Source organism: Erpetoichthys calabaricus, chromosome 15, assembly GCF_900747795.2.
Source record: "Erpetoichthys calabaricus chromosome 15, fErpCal1.3, whole genome shotgun sequence".
NCBI lineage: Eukaryota > Metazoa > Chordata > Cladistia > Polypteriformes > Polypteridae > Erpetoichthys > Erpetoichthys calabaricus.
This window is the reverse complement of record NC_041408.2, coordinates 49,784,000-49,800,399: the sequence shown is the minus strand read 5'-3', so window position 1 is coordinate 49,800,399 and position 16,400 is coordinate 49,784,000. Positions and strand designations below refer to the sequence as shown.

Sequence of the window (16,400 nt, the reverse complement as noted above, 5' to 3'; positions counted from 1 at the left end):
ACAACCCAGCAAGGAGTTATCATAATTCTAGAATCCAGTCAGACCCAAAAAGCCCAAATTCTTGACTCACGAGAGCAGAGACATTGATAGAGAGGCAGTGTGGATGACGGATGGGCCATTAAACAGTAACCACAGGGTCACATTTAAAGAAACACATAATCCTTTGCTTTGTTTCCTTAACCCATTTTACAAATATACCCGGGTAGCACTGGGTACTTCAGCTACTTATACATATTTGTTTGACTGTATCATTGCTGTCAGGTTTTATTTAGGTGGGTTCTGTGTAGTGCATTATTTATTGGTTTTTCATTTATCTTTTATTTAATTCATTCTTTTTGAAACTTGATATAACAATGGTGACACTTATTTCTGTGTAGGAGTGTGTGCGGACCATGTCAAGGCCAAGTGCGTTTGTGGTGTTCCCTGAATAAAAGAAACAAATCACCATTTGTAACCGTGAGAATCTGAGCGCCACATGCCTTTACACTGGGGTCCATGGATACGGTTATTCAACAGGCCACCCGGTTTATTAATGAGGGATTCAGCATCCATTCGTGAAACCACACTAAACCAGGAAATTCAAAAAAGAAGTAGCATTCGTGGTAACAACCCAGCAACTAGTTACCGCAATTATGGAATCCAATCACACACAAAAGGGAACACATGTTTGACTCTTAAACTGAGAAATTGATAGAGATGTAGTATAGATGATGGATAAGACACCTGCATTGTAACCAGAAATGACAAAAGAGTCAAAGTTTAAAACAAACTCATCAGTATTTGATTTGTGATATTAATCCATTATTAAACACTGGCTGTGCTACCCATCTAAGGCGGGTTGAAATCCCAGTAATCCGCATTAACCTCTGCGTTAATGTTTGCAGTGCACCATGTAATGCTTAATGCCATTTGGTATGGGATTCGTAAAAGCAGTGTTAATGTTTGTGATGGGCCATCTGTTGGAATGACAAATGCAATGTATTTTATTACTAAAAATGTTTGTGATGTGCCATTTTTTGGTATGACAGAGATGTAGCAACCAGACAGAAACACAAGACACTCCACCTTTTATTAAGGTGGATACCTGGGTGAATGTCGCTGGGCGCCGTACTCCTGCTAGCGAGATATACTGTAATTCCTAATTAGTTGAGATTTAAATTTGGCTTTATTAATATGACATTATTGTTTTGTTTCATATGAGGTTGTAGCAGCACTACTTAAAATTGCCTACAACTCCTAGCAGCTATGGCAGTATTACACCAATGGGCAGCTTTGGAGGATGCAGGGGTTGCTGAGAAGGAAAATTAAGCGGGCTCTTTAAAACATGTTGTCATTTGCACTGGCTTTACTTTATCTTTAATGTTGTTTACTGAGTAGTGTCTGCTATTTCATTCAGTTTCATGTATAGTGTGATTGTAAATAATTATCGCTGGCGGGGAATCGGGGAGAGCTTTTGCGTATGTGTTTTTTGTTTAATATTATTTTTTTCTCTTCCTTATTTGATTACTATGTACTTTATTATTAATCGAGTCACTGAGCTACTTATCAGTGCCTCTGTATGTGAGAGAGTGCATGCCGGGTCAAGGCTGGGTGTGATCCCCGTAATAAAATAAAACAAATCACTGTCTTCAGATGGTGTGAATATTCGCATCCTCCCGACCTCTACAAGGTATTCAACAGACAACGATTATAATACATTATATAAACATACAGGTTACTAAAAGCCGGGCTCTTTTATGTGATAGTGTTGTCCTTGAGAGTTGGAGGACACGTTCCCTCTGTGAGGTGTGGAGAGCGTATCCATCATTCCTCAGGCTACGCAGGCATACACAAAAATGCATGTCATGATTTCATGGCAGAAATTATGTTCAGAGTAAATAAAAAGAAATAATTTTATTATAGGCAGGTAAAAATACATTTCTTTGCAGTGTTCAAAAAGCTAAAATCGTCCGTTTATGTGCTTTATGTTGTAACTGAGTACAAGCTACTCTATGGATCAATCAGAGGTTGTCACACAATAATGGCATCTTAAAGAGAGATTCAGTGCAGTCTGTAAATGATCATTTCTTCTGAATATTTCCAAATGGTGAATCATTTTCAAGAAAATGTCCTAATTTGACAACCTTCGTTCTGTTTAGTGTTGGGAGCGTGCAGCCTTTCTGTGCTAAACACTCCACATGGCTTGCGTGTTATTAAATCTGCACGAATGCCAGCTCTGTTTGTCACTTAAATCAGAAGATAATGGGTTTTGGCAGTGTCCCTTCCATGCTTGTTCAGCTTCGTGGGGGAGGTGGTGACAGCTGCCTATGACAACAGAAACGAGTACACAGTGCCGCTGCAACACGCACTGAACAGTATGGTACGGGTCTAACAAAGGTGAATCATGGTGGAAGCTTCTTACTACTAGGTAGCGGTGTCAACTCTGTCTTGAAAAATATGCTTTTAGGAGCCAGCAGCCCTATTTCAGAATTTCTTGCCTGAAGAAGGGGCCTGAGTTGCCTCGAAAGCTTGCATATTGTAATCTTTTTAGTTAGCCAATAAAAGGTGTCACTTTGCTTGAGTTCTCACTGTAATTTCTACAATAAATACTGTACTTTCAGACAGCAAATAATCACACTATTGTAGTTCAAACTTAATTTGCATACAAGTGTGTCCATAAAACTGAAATGGCGAACTATTTCCGATATTAGTGTAAGAACTGAATTTGGTTCTATATTATTACAGTGGATTCAGATAGTATTCACACCCCTTCAATGTCTGCTCACTTTATTGTGTTGTAGATGTCATTTTAAATGGATAAAATTTTTCATTTGAATCCATCACTCTACACTCACCCACCCATATTGACAAAATACTGCAATCTCTTCCTCTATATAAGCATTCAGATCCTTTGTTTGTGGCAGTCCAAGTTGTGGTCGGGTGCATCCTGTTTGTTTTAGTTCTCCTTGAGATGTGCCAGAACTTGATTGGAGTCCACCTTTTGTTTGGACATCTGTGTGTAGGCAGTCTCACAATTTACACTGCAATGGCGGGTCAAAAAGCAAGCCATGAAGTCTAAGAAACTCTCTCTAGGCCAAATTGTCGTGAGGCAAACACCAGGGCAAGGTGATAAAACCATTTCTAAAGCTTTGAGTGTTCTGTGCAGCATAGGTCTAGAATTACTCCCAAATGTGGTGAAAGCCCAAGGCAGGGCTCTGCAGCTCCCCCTGGCACCATCCCCGGAACCCAAAGGGGCTGTTCAGAACTCCAAACTCCCATGGAGCCCTGCGGGAATCTGAAGTGCTGCTGCAACCATGCCATCTAGTGTCCTGGGGGAGGTAGTGGCCTGTGTACATCTGTTCACCCACTCCTTCAATTACGACAGCCTCCGGGCCAGGCAAAAATAAAAAAAAAAATGGCCACAAAGTCCAAGAAACTCTCTATAGACCTCCATGATCAAAATGTGGTGAGACATTGGTAGGGGCAACGGGGTAATAAATTTGTAAAGCTTTGAGTGATCCCAGGAACACAGTGGCCTCAATAATTATGAAAAGGAAGAAGTTTCAAACCATCAGAACATCAGTTGACTGTCCTGCCAAACTGAGTAACTGGACATGGAGGGTATTGATCAGAGAGATGACCAAGAAGCCAGTGGTCACTCCAAGAGAACTTAAGAAGTCCTCTGCTGAGATTGGAGTACTTGTCGAAAGGGTAGCCATCTCAACAGCAATGCATCAATAAGGCGTTTTATTACAGAGTGGATTATATACCCACTTGGAGTGTGCCAAATGGCATTTCAAGGACTCTGAGAGCTTGAAGGAAAAGATTCTCTGGTCTGATGAGACAGAAACTGAACTCTTTGAGCCAAACTCCAAGCACTACATTTGGCGAACACCAGGCACTTCTCATCACCTGCCTAATGCCTCCCCTACAGTGAAGCATGGAGATGCTTCTTAGTTGCAAGGACTGGTCCAAATTGAGGGGAGAATGAAGGCAGCCAGATACAGGGAGGTCCTTGAGGTAAACCTCCAGAGTTCCTACAACCTCTTTCTGGTGCGGTAGGTGAATGTTCGGCACAACAATGACTCCAAACATACAGCCACAACAGCACTGAAGTGGCTTGAAACATGACTCTGAGTATCTTTGAGTAGCAAAGCCAAAGCCTAGACTTAAACTCCATAGAACTCCTGTGGAGAAACCAGAAGATGGCAGTTTAAAGACACTTCCCATCCAATTCAGCAGAGCTTCAGAAAGAATGGTTTAACTGGCCAAACCCTGGACTATAAAGCTTGTGGAGACTTACCTAAGAAGAGTCAAAGCTGGAATTATCTGCCAAAGGGTTTCTACAATGAACCAGAGTGCCACAACTACTTCTATGAATTACAAATTTTGGTTTATGATTTTTAATACATTTGCAAACCTTTTGTTGTATTTCAGGCAGGGTTCCTTCCCTGTCTAGAGTTCAAAGGCCATTTTTGTTCATTTTTGATTTCCTTGTTTATGTTAATAATGTTGATCATTTAGTTTCTTTATGTTTAAGCATATTTTACTATGTGCTATGTGTTTTGTGGGTGGTCCCTAATAGAAGGAACCACCTGCCCATCACTATCAAGGGACTGCCCTATAAAAGCTGAGGATAGGAAAGGCTGAGTCCCTTGTGGTTTATTTTAAGATCAATCATAGTAGCGGTGGTGAGTTTCTCTTGTGATTATTGTTATTGTGCATTTTGCTATTTACTGGATTTTTTTCACCTGTACTGTCTTTTTTTGACTTTGCCTCTTGGGTTTTGTATTAGTCTTTTGTTTGCTTTTGAGGGAGCACTTTTGAAGGGATAGCTTTCTATACCTTTTGTGGTCTTCATAACTTTTATTTTGCCACAGTGCATTTTTGTGAAAATTAATTTGATTCTACGTGTTTCTTTTCGTTACTAGCCAGGGTTTGACGGTAATTTTCCCTCCCTAGTTGACATTTTGAGTATTCTGGGGATTTTGTGTGCTTCAGAACTCTTTAGTTCATCACACCTTTCTGAAGACATGTTTTCACTTTCTCATTATGGGTTATTGAGTGTAGATTGTCAAGCCAAAATGGCAAACCTATCCATCTAAAGTTAAACCTACAGCACAGTTAAGTGTGCAGAAAGTGAAAGGCTTGAAGGCTTGAATACTTTCTGAATCCACTGTATATGTCTGGAATATCTGACATAGTATCATAAACATATTTTCATGGGTGACATGGTGTCTTGCACATACCAGGACCTGGGTTCAATTCCGCACCCCTCCACTGTCTATGTGTAGTATGTCTGGATTCCCCTGAGTGCTAGCCGTTCAATTAGTCAATTTTAAATCACTTGAGAGTGTTCACCGCAAAGTAAATTGCATTCTATCCAATTTTGTTTCCAAACCTGGCTAGTCTTTGGTTCCCCATGACCATGCAATTTAGAATATGGACTCTGAAAATGTATTTGCAAATTCTCCCACGTTCACTTTTTTCTTAACCTGATCAATTCCAATGATTTCTAAAACAAGCATGCTGTGTTAACTTTGGGTGCACAGCTGACGCAGTACTTGAGTCACACTCACTGAAGTCTTCCAGTTCATATTTGCTGTCCTTGTAAAGTAGGGTTTCCTTTAGTCTCGTGGGGCCAGACGTGATTCTCAAACAGGACAACCAGTTAAAAAGTGTGTGGTGGGTAGCAGTGAAATCCTGCGCTCCAAAGGCTCCACCCACAGGGCTTCTTCTTAAAACACCCTCCAGTCCGTGCATTTAATCCACTGCTGGGATTTCAGGAAGAGAGCAAAAGATACAAAACAAAACACTCGATGCTGAGGGAACATAAAAAGTTAAATTGCTGTTATCCAGCTTAATAATTCATTTATACATTGTAATGAGTGTGGCGACAGTGCAGACACCCACACACACAAACACACCCACCCACGCACGTAGACAACTGCGGTTACTAGGCTCAATAAATTTAAGAAGTGCCTCTGTCTGCTTTCTGTCATTTTAAATGTTGCATCACTATATGCCATGACAACAAATAGAGTTTAGCTAAGCATCATGGTCTATGGATATGCAACTTGTTAAAATGCTATTTTATCACACCCTGTTTGCGTTTCCAGTTAGACAGTAATGTTACACATCTTTAGTTATTTGTTTAGATGTGCAGGTAGAAGATGGATGTTGTGTAGCCTTCTCCCTGATTTTACTGGTGGTGTTAGGCAGATCTGTTGATTTGGTTGTTTTGAGTACTGAAGTCTGCATCTCCTGTGGCTCCTCGTTATCAGCCTTCTTAACAGCAGTCCTTTTGACGGAACGGGACACGTTATTTACTTCAAATGCATATTTTGCAGATCATATTTTCTCAAGCATAGCTGCTGATTCTTTCAAGCTCACATCGACTGCTACACTACTGTTGTAACACTAAACAATAGAGAGCACACACATGGCACCCATGACAATGTATCATTCACATTTACCATTCGTTCATTGATGCTATTGAATACCATCAGGTTATTTTTATTCTTAAAATGTGTAATGTGCTCTCTGCACATATTTATATATCTAATAAGGTTTTTTAGGAGACTTTTTGAATGTAGACAGTTCATCATAATTAGAAGCTTGTTTCTGTCAGGCCTGGCTAACAAGACCATCTCTTATCTTTGCAGTTCAATATCCCTGCCCCTACTTTGAGCTCCGCCTTCGTGAGCCATTGCATTGGTTTAGAAATGTGACACTCAGTAAGCTGGGTAATTGTTCCCACCCACTTTTAAGCAAAACTCCTTCCAGAAACAGCTGCCTTTATATGGTTTGGACTGTAAGACGCAGGTCATGTCAGAGTGATGAGGGTGGGGTCAGTCACTAATGGATAATACAGTATGTAAAAAAGGTTCTAAAGATGTTTCCATAATGTCGGGAACAAGTGACTGACCCAAGTCCAAAGAAAAGTTGGGGTAACTGCAAAACAACTAAATAAAGCTTAAAACAAATGAAGATCTTTAGGCTGTGATGGCTGTATGCTAAGGAGGTCTGTCTGTGGAGCGCTGTCCTGTAGTAAGCTCAGGTCAAGACTCAGACACCGCTTTTAAGGTTTAGACCAAAAGGGGTGGGGCAACTCTGAGTGAAGAGGGTGGGGTCAGTCGCCGTCATGTAGTGTCTTCTTGGACCTGTGGATTCAAGAGACTAGACTGTTAGCCACAGCACCTCCTCTCTTCCCAGAATGGTATCGCATACCTGATCTGAGCCAATAAGGTGCTTCACAGACGCACATGTGGGACAGTAAACACCTACACTATATTAATTCTATGAAATGTTATGTACTGTAAAGTGATATTATGAAATCTTAACTGATCACATTTTAGGGACAGATTATTGTTAAAGGTGGTAGTATAGTATACAAAAAAAAGTCAACTTATGGATGCACCTCTGATCTTTGTAGTTCAAAATCCCCACCCCTACTTTGAGCTCTGACTTCACTAGGTGTTAGATTGGTTTAGAAATGTGACCCTCAGTGAGCTGGCTAACAGACACCACCCACTTTTAAGAAAAATTCACTCATGGTGGTTTCCAGACATATGAACTTATTTATACATCTGGCTTCAGCGGGACCCGGTTTCCTCTCACAACATAATGATATGACCGTGTTGTTTTATTTTCATGCATTTTCTTATTCTTTCACATATAAATTCCATGAAGTGTGTGTACCATCATATGTATTTTGCTTTCATGCAGAGAAAGATGCCTTCTACCCTTGAAGATGGCACTGGAGTCGAAAAACATGAAGCTGGCACAGGTTGCACTCGCTGGAATGCAGGTAATGGTTGTCACAGGTGAATAAAAAAGAAAGCAGGATGAAATGCAGGCTATGTAGTGTATATTTTTTTTCATCAATAAGACCTACTGAACCATTAGACTGTTATCTGATTTATTGTGTCATGGTTTCCTTCTCATAAATATGTGTCCTTATATGATGAATAGGTCATATAAAGAGCAGTGATATGGATACCATTGCAAAAGAGTGATTGATGAACAGTATAGTCATGCAGTATGGGCGGCTGCATCTAAAAAAAAAGAAAAAGAAAAAAAGTGTTCACTAATGGATAATGCAGTATACGAAAGGGCTCCATAATGTCGGGGATGAGTGATTGACCAAGTCCACAGAAAAGAAGGGGTGCCAACCCTGCCTCCCCATCACCAGGAGATCGAGGGAGGGTTAGAAGAAAAAAGACTCCTGCAGAAGTATTATCCTGCAAAATGAAGAAATGTTGTTGAGTGACCTGTGGGAGAGAGGATGAGGGTTTCATTATTGGGGTTCCTCTTATTGTGGATGTTACGAGGTCTAATTGAGGGTTTGATTGAGGGCCATGTGTACACCATGAGTATGGTGTCCTCCATCAATGAAGAAACCCCTCATTCTGAGTACTTCATTACAGACGTCAACCTCATGTCCGCTTAAAACGGTGGAGTCTAAGGAACTGTGAAAGAGGTCGAGAGTTTCTAGTATGCCAGTGATAGAAGGAGCTATAGAGAAGGTAACCCCATGCCTAAGTTGGCTTGAAACAGACAGAAGTTTGGAGTCCTGAAAAGCTGATATAAAGTCTGTGATCTAAAAATGGTGAAGTTGTGGTGGAAACCTCAACTGCAAACCTGAGAGATGATTGGAAACTTGGAAAATCATGAATGAATTCCTGTAGTTGGCATCTGGAGCAAGAGGCAGCATCAGCACAATCATCATTTTCTACAGGTTTGGTACAAAGCCTAGGTAGGAAGAAAAGAATTTTTTTTTCCACCCAGTTGATAAAAATGTTGACATAGCCAGGTCCCATTCTAGTACACATTGTAACTAGACAGTGAGAAAGTGGTCGTCACATAATGATGAAGAAATTCACAACAGAATTGCTATTTTAAATTGGACATTGTGATTTCAATGAAAAATACTATACAAAAAAATTGAGTCCAGTAAGGTCCTCCTATGGAATTCCGCCACATTTTGGTTAATGTTCTCCTTCCATAGCTTCAGTGTTCTGTTCAGTGCAGCTACACACAGGTACAAACACAATCTGCATCGCAGACAGGGCAGATGGAGGCTTAAGTTGCAAGCTTGTGGTTTGAAGGCCAGCTCTGTAGGGCCTGTCAGCTGATTGCTGTTATCAATCATTATTACTCACATCTATGTGTTCTGCTTACAGAAGCTTCTGTCAGAAGAGAGATTCATTGCTACTGATAAAGAACCTGCAGAGAAGGCACTACTGAATCAAATGCTGGAAGCTGTCAGAGTCACACCATCCCTTCATGAGGACCTGCAAGTGGAAGTTATGAAGGTAGGAGCCTTGAAGTCAGTGAAACAGAAAAAAAATTGGTTGCTGATACCACATGTTTACAATTGTGATCAATTATCTGACAGATCTAACAAGATGGGGCAGCACGGTGGCACAGTAGTAGCAGTAAGGAGACCAGCATTCATTTCCCAGGTCCTCCCTGCATGAAGTTCTCCCCCATGTCTCTCCTCTGGGTGCTCTGGTTTTCTTCCCACTGTCCAAAGACATTCAGGTTAGGTGGACTGACAATGCTAAATTCGTACAGTGCCGGCTCCATCATGTAGCACATTGTTGGCTGTCATATAAAGGGTCTAGCGCGAATGTACTGGAAAGTCAGCACGAAATTGCAAGATTTGACATGGCAAAGGATTTTCAGTCACATAAATAAACATAATCTGGCAATGACATCAATGACTATGATCTGCAAATCTGTCATACCCAATGACTCAAAGTCACGTAATGTGACAACGGCTTTGATTACAAGAAAAACCAGGGGCTGAATTGGACAATGCAATCTTAAAACTTTCTGAACTTTGAGTGCAAAATCACAAACTAAAAGATTTATTTTTTTTTTACCTTTTTTGAGGTAATGATATCTGTTTTCGAACCTCTATACTGTGCCAAAATGGATTCAAAGCAAATAACAGATAACTCTAAACCTCGACCCATCTTAGGGCTTGTTTATATTTCACGCTCAGAACGTGTATGCGGATGCATCATGGCTGCCACGTGTGCCCAGCGTTCATTAGACACATCCTCTGAACAGGTCCTCAGAAAATAACACAACGCGTGTGCGAGTTGCAGTACCAGCAAGAAGTCGGGGGGTGCAGTGTGATAAAAGTTGGATTTGTGACATCAGAGTCTCTGTTTACTATTTACATGTGACAGAAAGCCGCTTTGCTGATCCTACGAGATCGATGTGCACGCTTCAAAGTTTGATGAATGGTTCGATGTGGTGAAGCAAAATGTTGACATATGCATTCATGGTGCTTTTATATTCATGCATTGTATATTCCCGATCTTAATGACATTTTAAAAGTCTCACATAGCATCTTTTGTTCCGTCTTTTTTTTCTGGGGCTTCCTCCTGACTTGACAGTAGCGGCAAACAGCAATAGATCACCACACAGAACACATTAAATGTATGATATTCCAACTCTCTGCACATTTAGAGTCCTTAAATTTATACTTGATATCACTTTCACGATGAAATGCATTAAAGTATGTATATTACATTTTACAGATAAACTGTTAACTTTGTTTAAATAATGAATACTGTTAAATTACACATATGGGGGCAGCGCGGTAGTGCTGCTGTCTTGCAGGGAGTCACGTCGCTGGTATTCCCTGCCTGGAGTTTACGTTTTCCTGCTGGGTTTCCACAGTGTGCTCCGGTTTTCTTCCAAAGATATGCAGATTTAGTGACACTGAAATGCCTCTAGTGTGTGTGAGTGCTTGTATTCACCTTGCGATGAGCTGATGCCCCGTCCAGGGATTGTTTCTGCCTCATGCCCAATGCTTGCTGGAATGGACATATCCCTGGATTGATGGATTTAATCATTAAACATCCTTTTCAGAGATATTGCAGTAAGGTGTCATCGGAATTTAATGGTTGTTTCAGGCAATTCACAACACAGAGAAGCCAAACCTTTTCTCATCGTGATAATATCTCGCACTGCCACCTGGTGGATTCTTCCAGATTTACATAAAGTACGCACTCAAGTATAAACAGTAAAATGATTGTGTAGCAGGAGCGTCCGCTGGAGCATGCGTTGAGTTGTGTGACGTTTAAACCCGGCCTTACTCTAGCCTTCCTGCTGCACCGCGTCACTGTGGTGGACTGCACACTGGTTTTCCATTTGAATGCAGTGAGGTCCTGATTAGGTCAAAGCAAATCCACCATAAAGTCTTCATTGTGTTGAAGTAGTCCTTTCCCCTGTGAAGTTCTGAATGTGTCGAAGAAATGGGGAAAGGTCCAGGGTCCTCTGTGAGGTCTCAGTCACGTTGAAGTGGGTGGTCTCGTTTCATAGAGTCTACTAAATGGACATTTTTCAAAATCTACAACAGCGAATGGCAAGGAAAGGGGGATTGGGATTGAGAAGGAAGCTGATGTTTACTTTTGTTACTGAAGATTAAGAAATGCTAGTACCCTACTATTTTCAATTTTGGGTTTTTTTTTTGGTACTTTTCCAACCCCAATCACAATTAATTAAGCAGACTCCATAAAACAACAAATGCTTGCGTAGCTTGTGTTGGAAACAGGCAAGATCTCAGGTGTTGCTCCTGTAGAAAGCTGTGGATGAGTCTCATATGATGATCACACTCACTCCCTCTGCCTAGTAGGTCCTCACTTCCCTCTTAAGTAACGAGTCAGGAGCTGAGCTTGCTACTTTTCATGTCACATTTTGCCTTCCCACTTTGTTGTGTTCACATGAATTTCCAATCTGTGTTTTGGGAGAAACGCCAAGTGATTTGCTACTTTGTCTGTTCAAAAAGCAATTAAGGATTAGCTCTAATTAATTTGTTTTGTGAGAATTACATTTTTTCCAATTTCAAATCGTATAAAACATCAGTTACCCACTTACTTATAACAGGCAGGCTAGGATTCTTCCAGTTGATAAGTCTGTGTGCTAGTTGTGTGGAATAGGCAATTACAATCATTTTGTCCTTCTCCACTTTAAGGCCACCTAGGAGTCCACCAAACTCAGTTGTTAATGGGTTGGGAGTGATTGTGTGGCACCAAGGCAGTCTGATAGACATTCAAAGATTTTGTTCCACAATGATGTTAATTTAGTGCACGCCAGAAACGCGCCCCTCTCCCGGTCCTTCTATTCTCCAGGCTTCCCGGTGGGGCAAGCTCCCCAGTCGTCTGCAACACAATATATAAGCTTTCGAGGCTACTCAGGCCCCTTCTTCAGGCAAGATGTAATCAGTCTCACATCTTGCCTGAAGAAGGGGCCTGAGATCTTTATATATACTTGTGATGTTTACCACTATTTATTTAAACTGATCTGCTGAAATAAATGGGAAGGTGTCCGGTGTAATACTGTGTGTTAGAGACTTTACTGGAAAAAGGTCACTTTTAGTCAAATTGATTTTGAGTCCAGATATCTTTTGAAATTCTGCTAGAGCACTGAGGGACTGCTGGTAGTGTAGTAATAGTGGGTCTGATATATACAGTACCATATCGTCTGCATAGGGTGATATTTTCTGCTCAAGTCCTTTATCTCTGATATATTTAGAAAGTGAATGTCCAATGGCTCAAAGGCAGCTGCAAAGAGCAATGGTGATTGGAGGCATCCTTGTCAAGTACCATGGTCTAGTTTGAAGTAGTTTGAAATAATGTTATGCACATACTGTATAACTGGGCCAAACCCAAAGTTTAACAAAATCTTAGAATAAGCATTTATATTGGGGAAAAGGACATTCTTCTCCATTTTTTTTTTTATAACAGATTTGGTCTTATTGTTGGCTCCCTCTCTGTGTCTCAGGCGGGGGGTTGAATTAGGGTTTAAGTTTTTTATGATTGTACAGAATGTTGTTTTCTTTAAATGATACCAATAAAAAATATATATTGTGAAAAAAAACACAACTAAGTACATTAAGCATATACCGCATCACTCCAAGTACAATGTGATCACAACAATATCATTTTTGGTTGACCTGCTTGTTCTTTTTAAATTTTATGTTATTGAGTGAAGTGAGAACTTGGCTAATTCAGTTAGTGTTTTTTTTTATTTTTGCATGTAGTGCATTTTTTGGGGGGGGGGGGGGGTTATAGTTTGTGAACACAAGAGATTCATCTCATATGCTTAGTTTTGCAAATTATTGTCTGCACATATTTTTTTATAATTTTTATTATTACTATGTTTTTACCTTTTGTTTATCGTTGTTGCTGACATTTTGTGGTTCCATTGTTTACAATGCTATACACAGTTTTTGGATCTTTAAAAGCCGGTGCTTACAGGCCTTAAGCCATCCGTGAATAAGGAGTGTGGTAGTGGTCTGAATTTATGGGTTATGAATCTAGCATGTATTTATGACCATGAGTTTCCTTAGCATTTTTGTTTTGGTATTCATTTCCGATTTGTAATTTTGAACTTTAGCAGTCCTCTCTGATTATGTATTTGTGTAGCACCTTGGCTTGGTTGTTGACTTTCTGATTTTCAGATATTGACTTCCACGTAGACTTATGTTTTCATTTAAAAACATTTTTAAACAAAAATTAGTGCTTTTATATCATTTACAAAAGTATCTGTGTCCACAATAAAATGACCAAAAGCGCATATGACAGTAATGCCACCAGCCATGGTTTTATCACAAAACCATAGCAACTTGTATATTATTTGCCTTTTGCGCATGTATGCTGCATTCAAATTGTACAAAACGCAATTTAGACACAACAAGCGCCATGGAACTCCTCTACATCTGCTAGGTTAAAATATGTTTCCTCATCTATGAAAGTGACCCATCAGGGCATGAGACATTGTACTGAGCATGATCCAATCAGGGAAGGCAGTATGCCATAAGCGCAGACAAGGTGATTAGATTCCCAGGTTGATTGGGGTACTTGGCTGATTATCTATTCACGTGCAAGTGAGTTGGTCAAGTTTTTCATTCACACCTCGGTGTAAATGGGGGACAGCACCTGCCCTCAATCGGGGCTATAAAGGGAGCCTGCATGGTAGAAAGAGAGAAGTAGAAGAGAGTGGAGGTTAAAGGAAAATACAAGAGAAAGGATAAAAAAGAGGCAGGATCGAAGAGGATCCCGTGACAGTGGAATGGAAGATGGCAGTTGAAAGTACAGCCCCCGATAGCAGTGCATGGCAAGCACTTCAAGGGGCAGGGTTTACTCCTGCTGAGTGATCTGCAAGTAGGGCGAGCCAGCGCTACCGCCTTAAGGCCGTTCTGTGGTGGCGGACAGGAGATGAAGCATGGCTTAGCGTGATGCCCCACTGAGTGCCAAGGGACTCAAACCGTGTTATGGTTGACTGCGTCTGTTGGTGGATGTCTCCGCTGGCTGCAGAGATCCCATCTAGGGAGAGTAGAGGAGACGTCAGTCTTTAGAAAGCAGGCACTGTAGCTCAGAATAGTTTTTAAAGCATAGATTCTGTCTGGGATTTTAACCTCATTTTTTATTGGATTTAACCTCCACTTTTCACGTCATTTTGTGGATTATTTATTAAAGAATTGAAGCACTGCATTTTTTGGATACTTTGTTTTGTTAAATAAAACCCTAAGCACTGGCACCAACCCTTTGCTGACTGTGCGTGTCCACACTTGTTGTTCACATTATTGGTAGTCATCCAGGACTATCATAGGCTCTGGAGAGCATTTTCAAAAGTGTCAATTTTCGAGGTTTAAAAAACCCTGGGGTAATACAGATAAAAGGTAGAAATGGAGACAAATGGGCCTCACATATAAATAGTGCATACACACAAAAATGTTGCGTATGCCTGTTTCTACACACACTTCGAGATGTATAAAAGTTAAACTTGGCATAAATGTATGCATATTTTCACAGCAGCCTCACACTATGTGTATGTATGTTTCTGCTCGGTTCTGCAAATGGGTGACACCATATCATTTACAAATTTAAGTCATTTGATTGTAATTATTCTGTAACAATATAATGGTTCATGGAATGGCCAAACTATTACAACTACCATAGCTGCTTATTAGAAGAGAGTGCATATTTACAAATGACTGTCTTCTAAGTCAGTTTTGATTTCCAACAGCTATCTTTTTGGAACTGTGCTGTTAGAATACTAGGATTTATACTTGATATCATTTTTCTGATGAAATACATTCAAGTATGTATATTACATTTTACAGATACATTTTTCACTTAATTTAAATAATATGTAATGAATAATTGAATAATTTAACATGTCTAACAGAGATTTTCTAATGAATCCTAAAGGGTTTTGAAGAATCAATGTTCTAAGCCTACAGCTGATTGTACACATTTATTACAGACCACTGGTGGCGACTGGTTACGTAGAGAAAGAAACATAAGGACAGGAATTGGGGGTTGATACATTTGACAGATACATTACTGCTGCAATAAATTATTCCATCCAGGGTCACGCATGTCCCAGCAAGCATCTTGCGGGAGGCAGGAACAATCCATGAATGGGGGCACCAGCTCATCGCTACTGCTTTGCCACCATGCTCCCACATGTTTAATATGAGGGGGTACCTAACAATAACCAGAATTGAAAAAAAATGTTTTAAGAATTGTGAATGAATGCACTTCCCCCAACAGTTGTCCCACTGGTGAAAACATTTTTGGAATTGCTGAAGAGGAACGTTGTCCAATGCCTGCAGCGATTTTTCCTTGACTTCCTCCATGGTACAAAAACACTGTCCTTGAGATCTTTTTTCATATGCGGGAACAAGAAAAAGTCACATGGAGCAAGATCAATTGACATTTCCCCTCGTTTAAAATGCAAAAACCACTCGTAGACCTGTGTTTTATTTGAAGCTTCCTCTTTAAAAGCAGTTTCAACCATCACTACAGTTTTAGCAGTTGTTTTCCCTAAGAGAAAACTAAATTTAATGCAGACTCGCTATTCTTTATGATCACCCATTACAAAAATCGCAGAACGCATTTAATAAGCACCAACAAAACTGACACGGAATGCCGAATGAACAATACAGAGCGACGCCACTTGGCAGCTGTGTTGTCATCTGTTTACCCCTTACATCTTGTCAAGTTCGTTATTTGATTGGTCAACTCCCACACCCTAAATAATAACACACACATACTGTACATAGATACACACACTCAGACCCAAACCTCAACAGTGCCCTACGAATGACACACATACAGCTGGCTAACTTTTAGCACTTTAAACAAGTGCTATAAGAATAACACAACTTGTCACTCTCTGCAAATCCCTGGCTGCACCAGGTGCTCTAAGAAATCTACCTTATTATTTCAATCACTCTAGACATTAAGACAAAGCTTAGAAAAACTTAAACAAGTTACTATTTAATAAAGAGTAATAATAAGCAATAGAAAATAAGATCGATAGTAAAGTCTGGATAAAATAGTCTTAAAAAAAGCTTACTGAAACGAAGCTGTGATGTCAAGGATGAAAGT

General features: G+C 40.2%; 1 protein-coding gene across 1 annotated transcript in view; it reads left to right on the top strand.

Annotated features, from left to right (window-relative positions):
* The window catches only part of arfgef3 (ARFGEF family member 3), a 223,076-nt gene that overhangs the window by 28,359 nt on the left and 178,317 nt on the right, over positions 1 to 16,400 (top strand). The window contains exons 3-4 of the mRNA XM_051919360.1: positions 7,708 to 7,789; positions 9,165 to 9,296. Coding sequence (XP_051775320.1) covers positions 7,708 to 7,789; positions 9,165 to 9,296 — 214 coding nt within the window. The remainder of the gene's footprint in view (positions 1 to 7,707; positions 7,790 to 9,164; positions 9,297 to 16,400) is intronic.